The sequence below is a fragment of the Orcinus orca genome, chromosome 20 (genome assembly GCF_937001465.1).
Source record: "Orcinus orca chromosome 20, mOrcOrc1.1, whole genome shotgun sequence".
NCBI classification, from domain to species: Eukaryota; Metazoa; Chordata; class Mammalia; order Artiodactyla; family Delphinidae; genus Orcinus; species Orcinus orca.
In genome coordinates, this window is record NC_064578.1 from 46,953,115 (window position 1) to 46,974,001 (window position 20,887).

The 20,887-nt window shown below is 53.0% G+C and overlaps 1 protein-coding gene across 7 annotated transcripts in view; it reads left to right on the forward strand.

Annotated features, from left to right (window-relative positions):
• Nucleotides 1-20,887, forward strand: part of SPTBN4 (spectrin beta, non-erythrocytic 4) — a 72,311-nt gene that overhangs the window by 18,532 nt on the left and 32,892 nt on the right. For 5 of the 7 annotated variants that reach the window (XR_007474488.1, XM_049703912.1, XM_049703915.1 and 2 more), the window contains 12 exons: nt 236-351; nt 2,398-2,510; nt 2,607-2,794; nt 2,868-2,985; nt 3,261-3,419; nt 4,104-4,406; nt 5,629-5,779; nt 8,975-9,905; nt 11,223-11,360; nt 14,042-14,792; nt 16,556-16,758; nt 20,047-20,137. Coding sequence is in view for 6 of the 7 variants with exons in the window: in XM_049703912.1 (XP_049559869.1) it covers nt 236-351; nt 2,398-2,510; nt 2,607-2,794; nt 2,868-2,985; nt 3,261-3,419; nt 4,104-4,406; nt 5,629-5,779; nt 8,975-9,905; nt 11,223-11,360; nt 14,042-14,792; nt 16,556-16,758; nt 20,047-20,137 (3,262 nt within the window). In the remaining variant the exon portion in view is untranslated. Of the gene's footprint in view, nt 1-235; nt 352-2,397; nt 2,511-2,606; nt 2,795-2,867; nt 2,986-3,260; nt 3,420-4,103; nt 4,407-5,628; nt 5,780-8,974; nt 9,906-11,222; nt 11,361-14,041; nt 14,793-14,908; nt 16,081-16,555; nt 16,759-20,046; nt 20,138-20,887 lie in introns of those variants that run through there. The other 2 variants (XM_033430935.2, XM_033430936.2) reach the window with 2 other exon arrangements.

Genomic DNA, 20,887 nt, shown 5'->3' on the forward strand with positions numbered 1-20,887 from the left:
CCACGTAGACACGTGTGCGTCCTGAAGTCAGACGTACAGGTGCCCTCATGCAGCGCTCACACCCACAGCTAAGTGCTGTACAGACACGCACCAGCACACACAGCTTTCCCACTGGCCGGGTCGTGCTCCTCCTGCGCTCGCCCTGGGTGGGACTCAGACAAGGATGTCTTTTCATCCATTTGCCCACTGGCTTTGGAGCCTGCCTGCTGCCTGCCCTCTCTGTGCCCCTGCCCAGGCCCGATCTCGTGGACTTCAGCAAACTCACCAAGTCCAACGCCAACTACAACCTGCAGAGAGCTTTCCGCACGGCTGAGCAGCACCTGGGGCTGGCACGTCTGCTGGACCCTGAGGGTGAGCTCTGCATGGCCCCAGCCCAGATTTCCTCTTGGGGGACTCCCAGCCCCAGTGCCATCCCAAACTCAACCCCATCTGGCTGCAGTATCATCCTAAACCCCAAGGCCATTTCAAATTCCAGCTCCCTCCCATCTCCCTCATCTCCAGTCCCACCTCCTTCCCATCCCCACATCTTCTACTTTCTCTATCTCTACCTCAGACCCAACCCCATCTCCATTCCTATGTTCAGCTTAACACCCCTTCCCCATCCTTAATCACCTCCCCACCAAACACAACCCCCATCTCTTCCTAACCCCGGCCCCATCCCTGAAGCCAACACCATCCCCAACCCAATCTGCAGCACTGTCCTATTCCCATGCCCACGCCCCCTCCCCATCCCCAGCTCATCCCTTTGTCTGTCCCCATCCACAACTCTGTCCTCATCCCCAACCCCTTTCCCATTTTCAGTTTATTCCCAACCCCACCCCCGACTTCAACCTCATTCCCAGTCCATGATCTCACCCAATACCAACCCCCCATCTCTGGAATAATGGCCATAATCATACCCCACCAATCCCCCATATCTGGAATAAGGGTTACTCCCTTTTTCTGAGCATCTACCATGTGCCAAGCACATGGCTGGGAATTGTATCAGCACTGTTCCCTTTCATCCTCACACTGACCTGGTTGGATAGAAGTCATCAATCCTGTCATAAAGTAATGGAAAAGAAGGCTCAGAGACGTGAAGTCAGTAGCCCAGCGTCACACTGAAAACCCAGTAAACAGGACTTTCTGATTCCAGAATTCATGGTCTGAATCATTTCTCTACCTTGCCTCTTACAGTGCCTGACACATAGCAGGTGTTTATTGGATGTCAGTTTCATGAGCTGAGGAAGGATAAGGGCAAAGTATAATGCTGTGCATTCAATGAGTAAATTAAAATGATAATCAGGATTTACTGAGTTTCTCCTCTGTGCCAGGTTATTCTTTCTAATACTGATAGTGTTTCTAGGTGGCTGGCATTGTGACTATCCTTACTGTAACAATGGGGAAACTGAGCTCAAAGAAGTTAGGTCTATTTTATAGATATTCAGTGAGTAAGTGGTCGAGTTGGGATTCAAGGCTGCCTCCAGAGCCTGTGTCCTTGACCTCAAACTTCACATACCATTCATACACTTAGTGTATGTATTTACTGAGCTCCTACTGTGTGCTGGGCATGGAAGGAACAGTGGCAAAAGACAGGCATAGCCCTTGTCCTCATGGAGCTCAAACTCTAGGTAAGAACATAATCACATAAGGGAATATGTAATTATAAATTGTGATTCGTTCTAGGAAGAAATGATAAGATGTTATGAGGAAGAATAACAGGAGGAGACCAGCTCTAGACAGGATGAACAGAAAGGCTTATTTGAGGACACTTAAGTTGAGTGGAGCCCTGAAGGATGAGTGGGAGTTTGGCATGAAGAAAAGGAACAGTGTTTCAGACAGAACAGCATGTGCAAAGGCCCTGAGGTAGAAGGTAGAATAGTGTGTTCCAGAAATCATTATAGAGGGACGTCCCTGGTGGCACGGTGGTTAAGAATCTACTTGCCAGTGCAGGGGACACGGGTTCGAGCCTGGTCTGGGAAGATCCCACATGCTGTGGAGCAACTAAGCCCGTGCACCACAACTACTGAGCCCATGAGCTGCAACTACTGAAGCCCACGCGCCTCGAGCCCATGCTCCGCAACAAGAGAAGCCACCGCAATGAGAAAAAAACCTGCTCACTGCAAATAGAGAAAAGCCCGTGTACAGCAACAAAGACCCAAAGCAGCCAAAAATAAAAAAATAAGAAATCATTAGAGATAATCTCTCTATGGTGGTTTATATGTGTCAGGCACTATTTAATCCCATGAGGTAGATGCCCACTGGGCAGATACAAAACCTGAGGAACAGAGAGGTTAGTTATCTTGCCCAAGGTCACACAGCAAGTAAGAATGAGTTCTCCCTCCCACCACTTAATACCTTCGGTCTCTCTGTCAGAGCGCTCATCATCCTGCTCCCTCACTCTCCTTTAATCATCAGATGTGAACATGGAGGCTCCGGATGAGAAGTCCATCATCACCTATGTGGTCTCTTTCTACCATTATTTCTCTAAGATGAAGGCTCTGGCTGTGGAGGGGAAGCGAATTGGGAAGGTAAGGGGAGCCAAGGAATGGGGAGGGTGGGAGCCTGGGAACCATATGGGGGCATATCCGGGATGAGGCTGACCCCACCTTCCTTTGCCGGGTCAGGTCCTGGACCAGGTGTTGGAGGTGGGGAAGATCATTGAGCGCTACGAGGAGCTGGCAGCCGAGCTGCTGGCCTGGATCCACCGCACCGTGGGCCTCATCAGCAACCAGAAGTTTGCCAACTCGTTGAGTGGGGTGCAGCAGCAGCTTCAGGCTTTCACAGCCTACTGCACACTGGAGAAGCCCGTCAAGTGAGGCCCAGCCTGGGGGGAGGGTGGCAGGTGCGGGTGTGGAGGCAGGGTTCCTGAGCTCAGGCCCCTTTAGGTTTCAGGAGAAGGGGAACCTGGAGGTGCTGCTCTTCAGCATCCAGAGCAAACTGCGTGCCAGCAACCGTCGCCTCTACGTGCCCCGGGAGGGCTGTGGCATCTGGGATATTGACAAGGTGAGGCTGAGGATGTAGGGGAGAGGAAGGGTTGCTCTGTGAAGTTGTGTAGGTCGTGCACTGCTCAAGGGGAGCCGTTCACATGGCAGACATCATGGACTGGGTATTCATTCTGATGGTTTTTCCAGCAGTAAAGGGTCCCGAGGAAGCAATGTTTTTTTTTCCAATCTGCGCCAAGGTGCCATAAGTGCTAGGAGTGACCTCAAATAGAGAAGCCAGGGCCATTAAACTGTGGGCAGCTGTTGGAATCTGACTGCCTCCTCCTGCCTCCTTAGGCATGGGGACAGCTGGAGAAGGCAGAACATGAGCGGGAGGCTGCCCTACGGGCTGAGCTGATCCGGCAGGAGAAGCTGGAACTACTAGCCCAGAGGTTTGACCACAAGGTGGCTATGCGGGAGAGCTGGCTGAATGAGAACCAGCGCCTGGTCTCCCAGGTACAGGGCGTAGGGCTTGGCTCCGGGGGAAAGGGAGGGAGGATGGCGCTGATGGCCCTGGGACCAGAGAGAGAGACTTGATCTCCTAAGCAACAGAGAAGTGTTGGATTAGTCTCCTAGGTGACAAATGAAGGTGGGAAGGGAGAATTGGTTTCCTAAGTGTTTGGCGGGGGAGGGGTGTGGGCCTGCTCTCCAGGGTAATAGGAGGGTGAGACTGGTCTCCAGGGTAACTAGAGAGGACAGAATAGGGAGAGTATTTAATGATCTCTTAAGTGACAAAGGAGGCTGTTATCTGGTGTCCAGCGTAACTCAGGAGGATAGAATTGGTCTCCTAAGTAACAGGATATGGTAGGCCTGGTCCCTAGTCTCTAAGGAAATGGAAGGGTGGGGCCTATTTCCTGGGTAACAAGTTTAGGGTTAGAGATGTAACAGGGAAGGGTGGAGCTGATCTCCAGGGTAACTGCGGGTGGTGGGGCTGGTCTCCAGGGTAACTGGGGATGGTGGGGCTGGTCTCTAGGCTAACAGGGAAGGGTGGAGCTGGTCTCCAGGGCAACTTGGGGTGGTGGGGCTGGTCTCCAGGGTAACAGGAGCCGGTGGGGGAGTTTCCAGGGTCACACAGGCTCAAGGTAACAGGTTGACTGCTGAGGCAACGTGGATGAGTGTGTGTGGCCTGCCCTGCCCCAGGACAACTTTGGGTATGAGCTGCCAGCAGTGGAGGCAGCCATGAAGAAGCACGAAGCGATTGAGGCAGACATTGCAGCCTATGAGGAGCGGGTGCAGGGCGTGGCCGAGCTGGCCCAGGCATTGGCGATTGAAGGCTACTATGACGCCCGCCGAGTGGCAGCCCGGCGTGACAGTGTCCTGCGGCAGTGGGCCCTGCTGACTGGGCTGGTAGGTGCCCGGCGGACACGGCTCGAGCAGAACCTGGCCCTGCAGAAAGTCTTCCAGGAGATGGTGTACATGGTGGACTGGATGGAGGAGATGCAGGTAGGGGCCAGATCGGGGGCCAGTGATGGGAGTGGCATGCCAGGAGGGGAGGAAAGGGTATATACACTGAAAGCGTTGTCAAAGATGGAGAGGGAAGGGGAGAGAGACAGAAAGATGTAAAGAAAGAGTGAAAGATACAGAGAGAGACAGAGAGGCAGAAAAAGAAAATGTGAGAAAGAGAGAAAAATATCTGGAGAAATAGATAAAAATACACAGTAATATGGAGACAGAGCGAGTCAGGGACAGACAGAGGCAGAGAGATTAAGTCGGAGGAAGATCGCGACAATTTGAGAGAAAGAGAAATCAGAGAAAGAAAGAGAGAGAGCTGGAGAAGAAAACCCAAAGGTAGCAAAAGAAATCTAAATGGCTACAGAGAAAGACACATAGGAAGATGGAATCCATGTGAGAAAGAGAGAGACCTACTGGAGATAGATAGACAGATACAGAGCAAGATGGAGGTAAGAAGGATGGAAGCAAAGTGACAGAGAGAAGTACAGACACGAAGAGAGACATGGAGGGACTTCCCTGGCGGTCCAGTGGGTAAGACTCCACGCTCCCAATGCAGGGGGCCCAGGTTCGATCCCTGGTCAGGGAACTAGATCCCGCATGCTGCAACGGAAGATCCCGCATGCCACACCTAAGACCCAGCACAGCCAAATAAATAAATAAAATTTTTTTAAAGATTAATTAATTATTTTTGGCTGCGTCAGGTCTTAGTTGAGATGTGCGAGCTCAGTAGTTGTGGCGCATGGGCTTAGTTGCCCCGCGGCATGTAGGATCTTAGTTCCCTGACCAGGGATCAAACCTGCGTCCCCTGCATTGGAAGGTGGATTCTTTATCACTGGACCACCAGGGAAGTCCCAGTATTTTTTTTAAAAAGAGGGAGAGACATGGAAAGAAAGAGATAGAGGTCGAGATGGAGACAGAAGTGTAAATGAGAAAGGGGGGACGGCAAAGAGAGACAGAAGAAGGAGGAGATGGAGGCGTAGAGAGGGAGACACAGTGACATAGACAGAGCCCAGAACTGTGGAGACGATGAGAGATGGAACATCCAGAGAGACAGAGATGGAGAGAGATGATGACAGATACATGGAGACTGAGATCAGAGTTCAAGTGATGGAGTAGAGAAGCAGAGGGCTGGCATGGGTGAAGGCGGGGCGGGGGGCGCGAGTGGCCTAAGGGCCAATGCCAAAAATATACTCAGGGCTGCCCCTACTTGTAGGCTCAGCTGCTGTCCCGGGAGTGTGGGCAGCACCTGGTGGAGGCAGAGGACCTGTTGCAGAAGCATGGACTGCTGGAGGGGGACATCTCGGCCCAGAGTGAGCGGGTGGAGGCGCTCAATGCTGCTGCCCTGCGTTTCTCCCAGCTTCAGGGTGAGTCTGAGGTTGGGGATTGGGGTGGAGACTTTCAGGGCTGGTGCTAATAGAAGCAGAATGTTTCCTGAGAGACAGAATGAAGGAGTGAGCTCCCCATCTTTGGAGGCATCCAAGCACCAACTAGGATCACACTCCATCAGGGATATCACATGGGAAATTAGTGCCTTGAGTGAGAGGTTGGACCACATGACTTCTTCCTGCTTTGAGATTCTGTAGTAATAGTTCACGTTTCTTGAGCACTTGTTATGTGCTAAGCCTTTCACAGCCGATCTCAGTGAATACCATAAAAAGACTGGGTAAGGTAATTATTGTCAAGGCCTGTTTAGCATCAAGTGATAGAAACTCAATTTAATTCACTTAAGGAGGAAAGGGGAATGTACTGGCTGATGTAACTAAATGTGCAGGAAAGGATGAGTGTTGCTTCAGGCATGGCTGGATCCAGGGATAGTTCAGTGATGCTTTTAAGACTCCATCTGTTTCTGACTCCAGTCTTTATGTTTGTGTCACTATTGGGCTGTCCCTCCCCTTGTGGTGTAAATCTGGAATCATCCAGCAGCTTCGCAGACCCAGCAAGAGACAGGCCCCTTTCTCTCAATATTCTGGCCAAAGGTCCAAGGAAAGTTTTCATGAGCCCACTGTGGGTCCCGTTCCCATCACTCAGTCAAGCATTATGGCCCCAGGCTATCCAGTGATCTAATTGGCCACATCTATGTGACATGCCCTCCCAGAGCCAAGAGTGGGGTCAGCTCCCTCCAAAGACATGAACTGAGAAGGAGCGGGGTGGGGCGCCGTTAGCAGAAGCAGGGACTGGATGCTGATAGGCGAAACCCAGACTGGCTCTAAAAACGTTCTCATTTTACTGATGTCAACGCCCTCCAGCCAAAGACCACCAGGAACCCTGCTGTAGTCAAACCAAGCTGGGTTTTTTGGTTCTTTGCACACACCAGGGGAACCATGGGGCATCTTAGTAAGAGGATGTTAAGACGGGCTTGTTATAGGATGTGGGCTTGTGTTAGGTGATCTGGGATGACTTAACATAGTGTGTTTTGCTGCAGATTGGATGCTGTCAGGAAGTGGGGGTAATCAGATGATTGCGCATCTTAATCATTTTTATCCGGGTAGTGGGAGGAACAGGATTGGCAGGAGCAGTTCACCTTGGCCAGGTGAGGGGGCGGGCAGGGGGGTGGCCGTTTTTGTGGTTTGCACAGTGACTTTGTTTTGGGTGCTCTCAGATGTGATTGTGGAACGGTCTTTTCTTCGTCCTGCTCCATCCCTATTGCAAAGTGGTCTTGTCTGACGTTGTGTCCTGTGCAACTGTGTATGAATGCTGACAGCATCAGGGCTGCTTTTTTCTTTCTCACTGATGAGGAAACTGAGGCCCAGAGCCGCAGAGCTGATCAGAGAGAGGGCATGGAGGCTGGTCTGTCTCACTCCTTTATCTGGAGCCATGGCCCTTGGGAATCCCGGAGCATTGTTAGGAAAGGAAGACACTGCCCAGCTTGCAGGATGGTCAGGGGTTTCTCACCCTCATGGACTGGGTCATGTCCTAAGAGCAGATGTTGAGGTCTCCTTCCAAGCCCCAGTGCGGACATCCCCATCCTAACTCAGCCCATCACCAACCTCATGACCCCACGAGACACTGTCGGGACCCTCTCCTTCACCTTCACTCTTCATCCTCATTCTTACGGATGTTTGTCAAGGAAGCTCCCTCGGTCTTTTCCTTGTGAGGTCTCGGTGCCTGGTGACAATGCGCCAGCAGCACCGTGGAAACAGCAGAGAGGCTAGTGTGGGGTGTGTGTTGTCATGGTGACGGGAGGCAGCGCTGTCTGATAAGTGGTCCAGAGTGTGGCGTCCTGCTTGACCAGTTCTTAGCTGATCCTGGGCAAGTAGCTTCCCTCCCTGGGTGTGAGTTTCTTCACCTGCAAGATGGAGCTAAGGAGGATGCTGGCCTCATAGAATGGTTGTGAGAATTAAATGACAGTGTGTCAGAGTAAGGGCCAGATACATGGATACTGCTGATGTTTATTATTCAGTTGGATGCCTCCGTATTTGGGTCAATTTCAGTGAATGTCCACAAATGCAGAAATCCCACAGGCCATCTAGGGCAGTGTCTCTCATACTGGTTTTTTTTGTTTTTTTTTTTGTGGTACGCGGGCCTCTTACTGACGTGGCCTCTCCCATTGCAGAGCACAGGCTCCGGACACACAGGCTCAGCGGCCATGGCTCGCGGGCCCAGCCGCTCCGCGGCATGTGGGATCCTCCCGGACCGGGGCATGAACCCGTGTCCCCTGCATCGGCAGGCAGACTCTCAACCACTGCACCACCAGGGAAGCCCCTCTCATACTTTTTTGACCCAGTAAGAAATACATTTACCGCATGACCCAGAGTTCACAGGCACACGTGCAGACACACACACACACAGACACACAGAGACACCAAGCCTTTATAAAACAATGCTTCTCCCCTTACCTCTGATATTTTCTATTCATTCTATTCCATTTCATTAAAGAAATGCTGGCTGCAACCCATTAAGTTAATCTCACAGTTCTCAGTCACAAACCAGTGGTCCAGGAGGAAGGTGAAATATTTGAAGACAAAAAAGGAGTTTAGGTCATCACTGGGTTAATAGATAGGGTAACAGAGGATGAGAGAGGGAACCCAGAAGCATAGCTTAAGAGTAGAGAAGTTTCATCGGGTCCATTTCTGAAGGGAAAACACTGTATATTTACACTAAAATATACACATTCTAGGATTCTCTGAATCTCTGTTTCCATTCATCATTCAATCAATAAGTCACCGTTTTCACTAGGTGACTGCTCTGGGCTCCACCCTGTGCTGGGCAGTGGTGGGGACATGGTGTGCTGGAGACAGTCCCTGGCCCTGTCCTTACGGGGCTCCCAATCCAGTAGGGGAGACAGACTGTCAGTGACGGCCCAGAGGGTTCAGAGCTAGGTGAAGGAGTCACAGGCAGAGTGGTCCGGGCTGGGATGGGAAGCAGAGAAGCCTGGGAGAGCCAGAGAAGGCGCCTGCTCCAGATTTGGGGTGTCAGGGAAAGCTGCCTGGAGGAGGGGAGGTGTAACCTGGCATCTGATGAAGTCGGGCCAAGGACTAGGCAGGTAGCCTTGTACCACCCTCTCTTGGACGCCCCCTGGCCCGTGCCCAACCCGGGATCTGCCCCTTTTCCTGGTCCAGGTTACCAGCCCTGCGATCCGCAGGTCATCTGCAACCGCGTGAACCACGTGCACGGCTGTCTGGCGGAGCTGCAGGAGCAGGCGGCTGGGCGGCGCGCGGAACTGGAGGCCTCGCGGAGCCTGTGGGCGCTGCTGCAGGAGCTGGAGGAGGCCGAGAGCTGGGCCCGCGACAAGGAGCGCCTCCTAGAGGCGGCGGGCGGCGGCGGCGCGGCGGGAGCGGCGGACGGCGCCCACGACCTGTACAGCACCGCGCGCCTCCTGGCTCAGCACAAGATCCTGCAGGGCGAGGTGGGCGGGCGGCGGGTGCTGCTGCAGCAGGCCCTGCGGCGCGGCGAGGAGCTGGCCGCGGCCGGTGGCACCGTGGGCCCGGGCGCCGAGACGGTGCACCTGGCGGGCCTGGCGGAGCGCGCGGCGAGCGCGCGGCGGCGCTGGCAGCGGCTGGAAGAGGCGGCGGCGCGGCGCGAGCGGCGGCTGCTGGAGGCGCGGGCGCTGCACCAGTTCGGTGCTGACCTCGACGGGCTCCTGGACTGGCTCCGCGACGCCTACCGCCTAGCAGCCGCGGGCGACTTCGGCCACGACGAAGCATCCAGCCGCCGCCTGGCCCGCCAGCACCGCGCGCTCACCGGCGAGGTGGAGGCGCATCGCGGGCCCGTGGGCGGCCTGCGGCGTCAGCTGGCGACACTGGGGGGCGCCAGCGGCGCCGGGCCACTGGTGGTGGCACTGCAGGTGCGCGTGGTGGAGGCCGAGCAGCTGTTCTCCGAGGTGACCGAGGTGGCTGCTCTGCGGCGCCAGTGGCTGCGGGATGCCCTCGCTGTCTACCGCATGTTCGGCGAGGTGCACGCGTGCGAGCTGTGGATCGGTGAGAAGGAACAGTGGCTGCTCGCCATGCGTGTGCCCGATTCACTCGACGACGTCGAGGTGGTGCAGCACCGGTGAGCGCGCACTGGTGGGATTCCCCGGTCCCCTTCCTCACGCACACAGTCTCGCCTTCCTTGGTTCAACAGTTCCCGGGTCCACTCACCAGGAACCGGTGGTTCCAGTAAAATGGGAATGATATTAGTCCCAACCTCACAGGCTACTGGAGAACCATAAATGACTTAGTATGTGCAAACTACTTAGCAAATGCCTGGGTCCAGGGAGCATCCCATGAGCGGCTGCTATTATTACTATGAGGCTTACAGTCACCTGGCACGAAATTAACCTGAGCTCCTCCAGGGGTGTCCCAGCCTGACCCCTCTCCCTGTGACCCCTACTGCCCTTGCATAGATGTTACCTCCCTAGCTATAAAATTGTTCTGACCCTTGTCACTTTCTCTTCCCTCACCCCACTTCACATTTCTTCACAGCAGTTACCACCATGTGACACATTAGATACTGATTGGTCTGTTGGCAGATTTAGAAATGGGTTGTTAAAATAGTGGATGAACCCTCTGCACCTCTCTCTCTGAGCATGTTCACCCATCCACTCATTCAGTGGGTACTCATTGAGCTCCTGCCCTGTTCCAGGTCTTGGGCTGAGCATTCCTGGAAACACAGGCCTGGTCCCTGCTGTTACTGTGCCCCCAGTTACCCAAGCCACAGCCTTGGGCATTGTTTTAAACAAGGGAGGACCATGGCCAGCTTAAAACAGATTTCCCTGGCTGCCATGTGGAGGGTAGGTTGGAGGGGGTGAGAGTGGTGGCTGGGAGCCCAGAGAGGCAGCTGGGGTGAGGATTTAGGTAGGAGAGGACAGGACTGGACCAGGGCTGGAGCCCAAGTAGACAGGCCATGGGGGCAGACAGGCTTGGGGGGAGTGTTTGTCAAAAACAGAGCCCAGGGAATGGGGTCGGGGGCTGTCCCTGAGATGGAGGCCCAGAGGAAGAACAAATTGGGGGAGATGTTGAAGCTAGTTTGAGTACAGTGAGGACCCTGGAGGAGATGCACAGCAGGCTTTAATGTTGGAGACAGGTTCAAAAGGAATGAGGTTGAAGCTGGAGACAGATGTGTGAGTGATGGGTTCAGGGGCAAGGACTGTGGGAGTGGGTGAGATGGGCCAGGCAGGATGTGAGGGAAAGCTCAGAGGGCCCAGGACAGAGCCCTGAGGAATCTAACATTTAAGTGGCAGGTAGAAGAAGAGAAGCCAGCAAAGGAGCCTAAGGAGGTGAGGTTGGAGAGTTAAGAGAAGAACCAGGGGAAGGCATCTTCCCAAAACCCAGTGAACAGGGCCCCAGGGTCCAGACCTCTCTGAGCACGTCCATCCTTCTTCCGCAGATTTGAGAGTCTGGACCAGGAGATGAGCAGTCTGATGGGCCGTGTCCTGGACGTGAACCGCACAGTTCAGGAACTGGTGGAAGGAGGCCACCCCAGCTCAGAGGAGGTGCGCTCCTGCCAGGACCACCTCAACAGCAGGTAGGTGAGGCCTGGGGCTGGAAGTTCTTCTAGGTATCCCACACCAGTTCTTCCCATCATCCTTTTCCTCATTCACCAACTGTAGAAATCAAGAACGTGCACTTTCAAATCCCTGAGATGATAAGGGCCATCTAGTAAATTAGCAAAATCTTGAAAAAAATTAAAATACCCAATGCTAGTGGTGATGTGATAAAATGAGGACACAATACATTTTAATGGGGTATTAACTTACTTGTTCAGAAATGATTTATTGAGTATCCACTATCTGCTAGGAAATTTTCCAAGTACTTTTGTTTTATCTCCCCATATCCCAATTTCCATAGTAAAGTTTCCAGAATTCGGAGCTCTTTAAGAATAGCAACAACTTAAATCTTTCCCGCTAGAACACTGCCAGTAGTTCTTGCAAGGTAGGGTTTATGGATAAAGACACAGATCCAGAGAGGTGAAATCCTTATTCAAGCTTACTCAGTCTAGTAAGTAGGAGTCAAACCCAGTTCTGCCTGAATCCAGAACTGGGGCTCTTGATCATATGTATATATTCAGTCTTCCCAGCAATTCTGTGGGGTGTAAATTACCCATGTGAGAGAGGAGGAAATGGGGGCTCAGAGAGGTGAAGGTGGCCTGAGGTCACATGGCAAGTTATGGGGATCAAGCCTGGATTTGTCTGACTCCAGAGATTGTGCCCTTCACTGCTGTGCTGGAAGATCCCAATATCCAGTGATTTCCTAGTCTCTGTAGACTCAACAATCCCAGGGCACCAGGGCCTAAAAAGACAATGACAGCAATAGTGATTTACGGCGTTTAGTGAGAGGATGTGCTAAGTGCTTCAGCCACATGAACTCATTAAAAACACCCAATGAAGTGGACATCATTATCCCCATTCTCCAAATAAGGAAACAGGATCAGAGATGGAAATGATTGGCCCAAGTTCACATGGCAAATCTGGCCAGAGCAGAACTTGAACTTGAGTCCTTCTGATTTCAGAGTCCTAATTTCTGCCCTTATGGTGTGTCCATGCTAGAGGTGACAGAGAGTTCACAAATAGACTAATACATGAACAAGATATTTAGAGAGTTTTAAGGATTTTTGCAGGAAATAGAGTGACCTGGTAGGGCATAACTGGAGCTTGGGGGTGATTTTAGATCTTGTGGTCAGCCATAACATTTTGAGCTGGGCCCTCAAAGGGGATGAGAAGGCAGCCAAGGAAGGTCCCCCCATCAGGTGGGTGGGGCTCGGGTGGACCTGCGGGAAGCCCTTTTTCTTCAGCTTCCCTGAGAAGGGAGGGCAGCCTGCTTTGGGGCCGCCTCCCTGGGGGCTGGCTGAGAAAAGGATTTCAGGATGGTGAGGGCAGAGCTTAAAAAAAAGGGGTGGGGGGAACGAGAAGGATCCATCCACAGGAAGAGTACATATGGGGGAGGGGAGGGAGGGTACAGAGCATTCCAGGCAGGGAGCACAGCCAAGGCAAAGGCCCTGATATGGTCTTCGGGACCATATCAAGTCCCCATATCAAGAGTGGGGACTATTACCCCCACTCAATAATAGTAGCTAACAGGTACTGTTTTAAGCACTTCACAAACCATAACTCCTTGGACTCTCACAACACCCCTATGAGGTAGGTACTGTGCTATGTCCATTTTACTGGTGGGGAAACTGAGGCACAGAGAAGGTTACTAACCGAAGGGTACATAGCTCAGATTTGACTTTGAGCCTGACACAGCCAGGCAGTCTGGCTCGGATTCTGTGCTTATAAACTGGACCATACACTGCCTATGAAAGGAAACTGAGGCCCAGAGAAATATCATCTCTTGCCTGAAGGCACAGGGCAATGCGTAATTTTCCCCATTTATTTCTTTTGGAATAAAACAGGTTTGCCTTAGCAGCTGGCTTATAGTACATGCTCAGTAACCATTCATTGCATCCAACGTATTATCTGATGTCATAAGCCAGCAGTTCCCACACTCTTTGGTTTCAGAACACTTTGCACTCTTAAAAACTATTAAGGACCCCAAAGAGCTTGTTTTAGTGGGTTATAGCTATCAATATTTACTATGTTAGAAATTAATACTGAGTAATTTAAAAATATTACGTCGTTAAAAATAACAATAATAAACTTAGTCTGTTAACAGAGCTAACGAGTTTTAATGAAAAGAAACCTTTCAAAACAAAACAAAGCAGTGAGAGGCCTGTGTACTGCAAAAAAAAAACAAAAAAAACAAAAAAACAAAAAAACAAAAAAAAACAAAAAAAAACAAAAAAAAACAAACCAAAACAAAGCGTAGCGAGAAGGACGGCATTGTATTGCGTTTTTGCACAGCTGTTCAATGTCTGGCTTAAGAGAAGGCAGCTGAGTTCTCAGGTCTGCTTCTGCACTCAGTCCCTGTCCTGCAGCCTCTGGAAAACTCCACTGTACGCTCGGGACAGAATGAAAGTGAAAAGGCAAATAGCATCTTAGAATTTTGATGAAGATAGTTTTGCCCTTGCTTAGATTACATTTTGAGAACCGCTGTTCTAAGCAAATGTACCTGGCAGAGTCCATTTTACACAGACAGAAAGTGGGGCTCGGGGAGATAAGGTGACATTCTAAGGTCACACAGTGGCCGGGTTCTACCTAGGGTCGATGGGCCCTCCACACCCAAGAGGGGTCTCCGTCCTCCTTAAGCCGCCCTGCTTCCCCTGGGCAGGTGGAACCGCATCGTGGAGCTGGCGGAACAACGCAAAGAGGAGGTGAACGCGGTGCTGCTGGTGGAGAACCACCTGCTGGAGGTGGCGGAGGTGCGCGCCCAGGTGCGCGAGAAACGGAGGGCTGTGGAGAGCGCGCCCCGCGCGGGCGGCGCCTTGCAGTGGCGCCTCAGCGGCCTGGAGGCGGCTCTGCAAGCGCTAGAGCCGCGCCAGGCGGCCCTCCAGGAGGAGGCGGCCCTGCTGGCTGTGCGCTTCCCGGCTCAGGCTGCGCGGCTGCATCAAGGTGCCGAGGAACTGGGCGCCGAGTGGGGCGCGTTGGCTAGCGCAGCTCAGGCCTGTGGCGAGGCGGTGGCGGCGGCCGGGCGCCTACAGCGCTTCCTGCATGATCTGGACGCTTTTCTGGACTGGCTGGTGCGCGCCCAGGAGACGGCGGGCGGCGGCGAGGGGCCCCTGCCCGGCAGCCTGGAAGAGGCGGACGCGCTGCTGGCGCGCCACGCCGCCCTCAAGGAAGAAGTGGACCAGCGCGAGGAGGACTACGCGCGCATCGTGGCGGCCAGCGAGGCACTGCTGGCGGGCGACGGCACCGAGCTGGGTCCGGGCCTGGCACTCGACGAGTGGCTGCCGCACCTCGAACTTGGTTGGCACAAGTTGCTTGGCTTGTGGGAGGCGCGCAGGGAGGCGCTGGTCCAGGCGCACGTCTACCAGCTCTTTCTGCGCGACCTACGCCAGGCGTGGGCGGTGCTGCGCAACCAGGTGCCCGCTTCCGGGTTGACAAGGGCGGGGGTCTGAGGCCGCGGCGCATTTCGGGGACAAGGAAATGTATGGAGGAGTGTGTTTGCGGGGACCACTGGCTTCGTGGCTTATCTGCTGTCAGCGGCGGGTGTGTGTGTGTGTGTGTGTGTGTGTGTGTGTGTGTGTGTGTGTGTGTGTGTGTGTGTGTGTGTGGCAGGTATCTGGTACGGATGGCTGGGTTTGTGGAGCATCCGGTGTGAACATGTGTGGGTGGGTGTGTAACAGAATTTGAGGATTATGATGTGTGGGGTGGCGTCTTATTTTAGGTGATTAACAGTTTGTGGACTATTCTGAGTAAGTAATGCATTTGGGTGTTCACTGGAGTGGCTTCTTGGGTTTGTAGATTGTCTGGAAGGAAATAAGAGTATGAGGTTGATTGGTGATGGTCAATGGGGTTTAAAGAAGGTCTTGGGGTGGATAACAGAGGATGAAGATTATGGTAGAGGGAATTCAGGCTGAGAGATTATTGGGGTCGGTAAATGGTGGTGGATTAAGTGGTTCTGGGGGCCTAAATTAGCAGATTATCTTCTTATTGCGAATGGCAATTTGCAGAGTCTCTGGAGAGGGTAACTGCCTTTATGGCTTGAGGAATCAAGTGCTGTGGTTATCTGGGTACAGCTAATCCATTTGGGGGAACTTTCTGGGATGGGAACCAAATTTGAGGATTTGGACAAGATGGAACACCCAGTTTTCAGATTGTCCAAGAGCAGGTACCAGCTTTTAGGGATCATTTTATTTATTTATTTGGCCGCATCGGGTCTTAGTTGCGGCCCGTGGCATGCGGGACTTTTCGTTGTGGCGTGAGCTTCTCTCTAGTTGTGGCGCACGGGTTCCAGAGCACGTGGGCTCTGTAGTTTGTGGCACATGGTCTCTCTAGTTGAGGTGCGCGAGCTCAGCAGTTGTGGCACGCGGGCTTAGTTGCCCCATGGCATGTGGGATCCCAGTTCCTTGAGCAGAGATCGAACCTGTGTCCCCTGCATTGTAAGGTGGAGTCTTTACCACTCGGCCACCAGGGAAGTCCCTAGGGGTCATTTTAGAAAGCATGACTACCTGTGCTGGTTATCTAGAGAAAGCTGACCCAGTTAGAGGATTACCTGGAGAAACAGACAGGGGGCCCCTGGAATCATGAGGTTACTAAACATTGGAGCTGAGGTGGCCTTGAGAGACCCTGTCTGATCCACCCATTTCACCAGTTAGAAAACTAACCCCAGAGAGGGAAAGAACTTCCTTGAAGTCACACAGGACCCAGGTCAGTCTTCATCAATTAACCAAATATTTACTGAGTGCCTCCTCTGTGCCAGGCACTGTTCTGCGGCGGAGGCCAGAGGAAACAAAACACAAAATCCCACCCTCGTGTGGCTGGCATTCTAGTGTGTGTGTATATATGTGGGGGAGGAGATGATAAACAAGTAATAGCATATATAATATCGTGTCAGGTATATGCTATGAAAAATAATAAAGCAGGATAAAGGGATATCGCTGGGGGAGGAGGATGCTATTTTAAACAGATGGTCAGAGACCTGAAGAAAGTGAAAGAGCCAGCCGTGGGGCTATCTGGAGGGACCAGCATGGGAAAAGGATCTGAAGTGGGACCATGCCTGGCGTGTTCAATGCTAGAACAGTGAGCAGGGGAGAGGAAAGTGGTGGCAAGGCAGGCTGGCAGCCTCTCCCTGGTCCTGGAATGAAGCAGGGCTAAACGGAGCATTACCCCTCCCCCATTCCAGGAGATGGCACTGTCGGGTCTGGACCTGCCGGGCACCGTGGAGTCGGTGGAGGAGGCACTGAAACGGCACCGGGATTTTCTCACCACGATGGAGCTGAACCAGCAGAAGATGCAGGTGGCCGTGCAGGCTGCTGAGAGCCTGCTGAGACAGGGCAACGCCTACGGGGAGCAGGCCCAGGAGGCCGTGACTCGGCTGCTGGAGAAGTAGGTCCCTCAGACCCCAGGGGCACAGGGGGTGGGATCTCGGCACAGGGGAGGGGCAAGGAGGCCAGGATTCCCTTTCTTTCCATCACATTTCTGCTCTTCTGTCTCTCTCTTTTTTTTTTTTCCTTGGCCGTGCCGTGCGGCTTGCGGGATCTTAGTTCCCCGACCAGAGATCGAACCCATGCCCCCTGCAATGGAAGCATGGAGTCCTAACCACTGGACCTCCAGGGAATTCCCTCTCTGTGTCTTTGATTTCTATTTAATTCCATATTGCTTTAGATTCGATTTAAATTGATGATCTGTGAAAAGGTAACTTGTGGTCGATAACCCAAAAGCTGCAAAAATGAAAAGTTTCTCTCCCAAGCCTGCCCTCAGCCTGGGATAGCCGGACTGGTTGTTAAAATGTTAACATCTACTGTGTGCCAGGCACTATTCTAAGCCCTGAACAAAACAGCAACCCTGCCCCGCCGCAAAAAAACACAAAACAAACCCCAGCCCACAAGCAGAGTCCTTTAGAGGATTCCCTTCAGCCCCACTTCTTTCTGTCCGTCATTGTTGCTGTTTCTGCCCGTCCTGGTGACCCCAGCTTTCTCCTCTCTGGCATGAGCGAGGCAGGAAGAGAGCCCAACGCTGCTCCATCTTCTGTCTCCTGATGGAAATCACACCCGGTCCCTCCACCACCGTCCACAGCCCCGAGGCCCCAGCCCCTTGGCTTTTCAGTCTCCGGCGTCTTTTTTCCCTAAATTCATTTGGGACAAGGTTGGAGTTTCCTAAAGGAAAACTTTTATGGAGATTCTCATCCTGAGGATGGAAATTCATGATCTAGCATCCTCCGCTCCAGGCCTGGCCCCTTCCTTCTTTTACCCAGCATTTCTTGAGTGTCTGCTGTCTGCCGGGCTCTGCAGAATGGGGAGGAGGAGCCTGGAGAGCTGTTCTTCTGAGTCACGCCTTCATTCCTTTGCAGTCATTAATGGCTCCTTTCATTCTATTGTTTATTCATTTATTCTTTTAAAAAATTTATTTGGCTGTGGTCGTAGTTGCAGCACGTGGGAGCTTCGTTGCCGTGTGTGGGATCTTTAGCTGCGGCATGCGGGGTCTAGTTCCCTGACCAGGGATCGAACCCGAGCCCCCCTGCATTGGGAGCACAGAGTCTTAGCCACTGGACCACCAGGGAAGTCCCTATTCATTTATTCTTCAGCCAATTAAACAAGTACTGAGTCCACGCTGTGTTCCAGGCCCTGTGTGGGGCAATGCTGGGCGCGCATCCTGGGTGACCAGGACAGAACACGATTCCTGCCCTCATAGAGCTCACATGCTGTCTGACAAGGATGGCCCAGGATGGTCAGGGCCAGGATGGGAGAGATGCAGGGGGCCGTGGGAGCCCTGGGGTCAAACAGGGCCAGGTCCTAGTCCCAGCTCTGCCTCTCAACCTGTAGATTCAGAGCAAGTCACTTCCCTCTCCACGAGCCTCACCTCGCCTGGAACCTGGCCCAGCCCTGCGTGCAGGGCACTCTTGCATCTTGGCACATGAGGCTCAGAGAGGGCAACAGACTTGCCAGAGGTCACAGCTCTTTTCTCACCCTCCCGGAAACAAGGGATTTTCCTCATCCCTAGGACTGATGCTTGACAAGTTGGCTGCTGAAGGCCTGGAGGGATTGAGTCTGGTTCAATTTCAGAGGCATTTCCTATTTCCTGGTTCCTGAGCTGAGTCTTGGCAGGACGGAGTACATATTTTGCTTGTCTCTGGCCCTTCCATCCAGCTCTGCCCTTGGTTCTCTCCATAACTCTCTCCCACACACTCCATCTCTTTGCCTCCATCTCCCTGTACAACTATGTATCTCTGTTTGCTTGTCTGTCTCTCCTTGTTTTTTCTACCTATACCTTCATCTCTCTTTTTTTCTGCCTCTCTGTCTCTCTTGCTTTCTTTCATTCATAAAATATGTATTGAGTACCTACTGTGTGCCAGCTCCTTTTCCTAGGCATTGGGGATACAGGTGTGAGCAAAACAGACAAAAAATTCCTGCCCTCATGGAATGACGTCCTGGGGGGGGAGACAGACAAGAGAAATATGTAACATATGCAGTGTGTTAGATAGTGTTAAGTGCAAAGGAGAAAGTTAAAGAAGGAAAGAAAGCCAGAAAGTGTTGGGGAGTGATCAGCAGGGGTCTTGCTAAGAACGTGACATTTGAGTACACTTTGGGGGGAAGACCGTTCCAGGCAGAGGAAACAGCCAGTGCCAAGGCCCTGAGCTGGGAGTTGCTTGTTCAAGGCACAGCAAAGAGGGACCCCCTCAGCCGTCTCCACCAGGCCTCTTGGGCACTTTGCCCTGCACTGTGGGCAGGAGGCCAGACTGCCTGGGGCTGTGGTGCTTGCTGGCTCCGGGGTGGTCGGGCCTGGGTCCAGCCCAGCCAGTTCACTTAGGCCAAGGGCCCGCCCCTCCTTGCCTCCGTGTGGCTCCGGCTGCATCCATCCATGCCCTGCTCTCATCCCTCTCTCCAACTCTGTTGCAGCCTTCTGTCTGTCTGGCTGTGTCTTTTACTGGGGGCATCCGGCCACTTCTCTTCCTGTCCCTTTTTGGGCTGTCCCTCCCCTGACCCTCTCTGTCACTTTCCTTCCCTCTGCTTTCTGTCTACTGCTCTCTTCTCTGTCTCTTTCTCTGTCTCTGGCACTACCCTTGCTTCATTTCTTCCCTTGTGTTTTCCTATTTTCTCTATCTCTGGGTCTCTTTCTTTGTCTGTCTCTCGTCCAAGTCTCTGTCAATCATTCCCTCTTGAAGTCTTTGTTTCTCTTTATCTCTGGTCTTGTGCCTGTATGTGTTCCTGTTTATCTCTCTAAGCCTTTGCATACCCCCCCACCCCCCGTCAATCTATCTCTCCCTCCTAATCTCTCTTTCTCCCTAGGTGTCTCTCATTCTCTAAGTTTTTATCTCTCTCGGTATCTCTTACTCTGTAGGTCTGTTATCTCTCTCTATGGGATTGTGTCTCTCTAAGGGTATTTCTTTCTTTTCAGATATCTGTCTGTCTCTGTCCCTCTCTCTCCCATTCTCTCTCTCCCCCCACCCCGCCTTCCTCTCCCTCCCTCCTCTCTCTTCCTCCCCCAGCTCTGTCCCTGGCTTTGCCCCCACTGATGTTTCTTTGCCTTTACTCCCATCCCTACCTTGCTCTCTCCTCTTCCTCACTTGTACATATGCCCCAGGTTCCTAGCCCTGACAAGCCTGACGCCCTCACAGCCCTACTGCCAGCGCCCCCAGACACAGGCTTCCCCCAATTCCTATCTCTCCACCCCCAGGAGCCAAGAAAACCAACTACGGGCCCACCAATGGATGCAGAAGCTACACGACCAACTTGGGCTGCAGCACTTCCTCCGAGACTGCCACGAGGTAGGAACTCCAGCTGTGCTGGGGCACAGGGACTTCCTTCCTAGACAGGGAAGTGCTCCAGCACCGAGGCGCAGTGGGGGAGGGGGCGCCCCGTCTAAGTGGGTCGCGGAGCGAAGTTCACTTCGCGCCGCCAGGAGGCGTGCGGATCCTGGCCTCAGTGCGCATGCTCCTCAAGGCTCCTCCACCCACGCGCTGGGGAAGGAGGGAGGGGCCTTGGGTGCCCCTGGCAACGGCGCGCGTCCGCGCCCACAGGTCCCGCGGGGACGCGCGCTGATCTCACCTTTCCCCGCCGGAGGTTCGTGAGCAGCTCTCTGATGGGGAGAGAGGGACGGGAGACAGGAGAGGGGTGGGGGGAGCCGTGGGTGGACCAGAAGCCCAGAGCGCAGCTTCGGTCAGAGACAGTCCCCGACCAAGCCTTCGCCCCTTTAACAGTGTCCAGGAATCAAGCTCTGCCCCTTTAGAGATGAACTACACAACCATTAGGACCAACCCAAATCAGAGGTGGTCCAGGTCCCCTTCTCCATTAGAGACAGCCCAGGAGATATGCTGCCTTTCTCTCCTTACCCTGCATTCCATAGAAACTATTCTGCACCCTGACCACATAAGAGATGGCCCCATGAGAGATGGCCCAGTAAACATTTTCCTAAACCCAAACAGAGATGGTCCTGGTCTCATCTATCTACCTGACTCAGGATAATTCGTACCCCCTCCGCGATGATACAGTACTTAAGTTTCCCCCAACCAAAGATG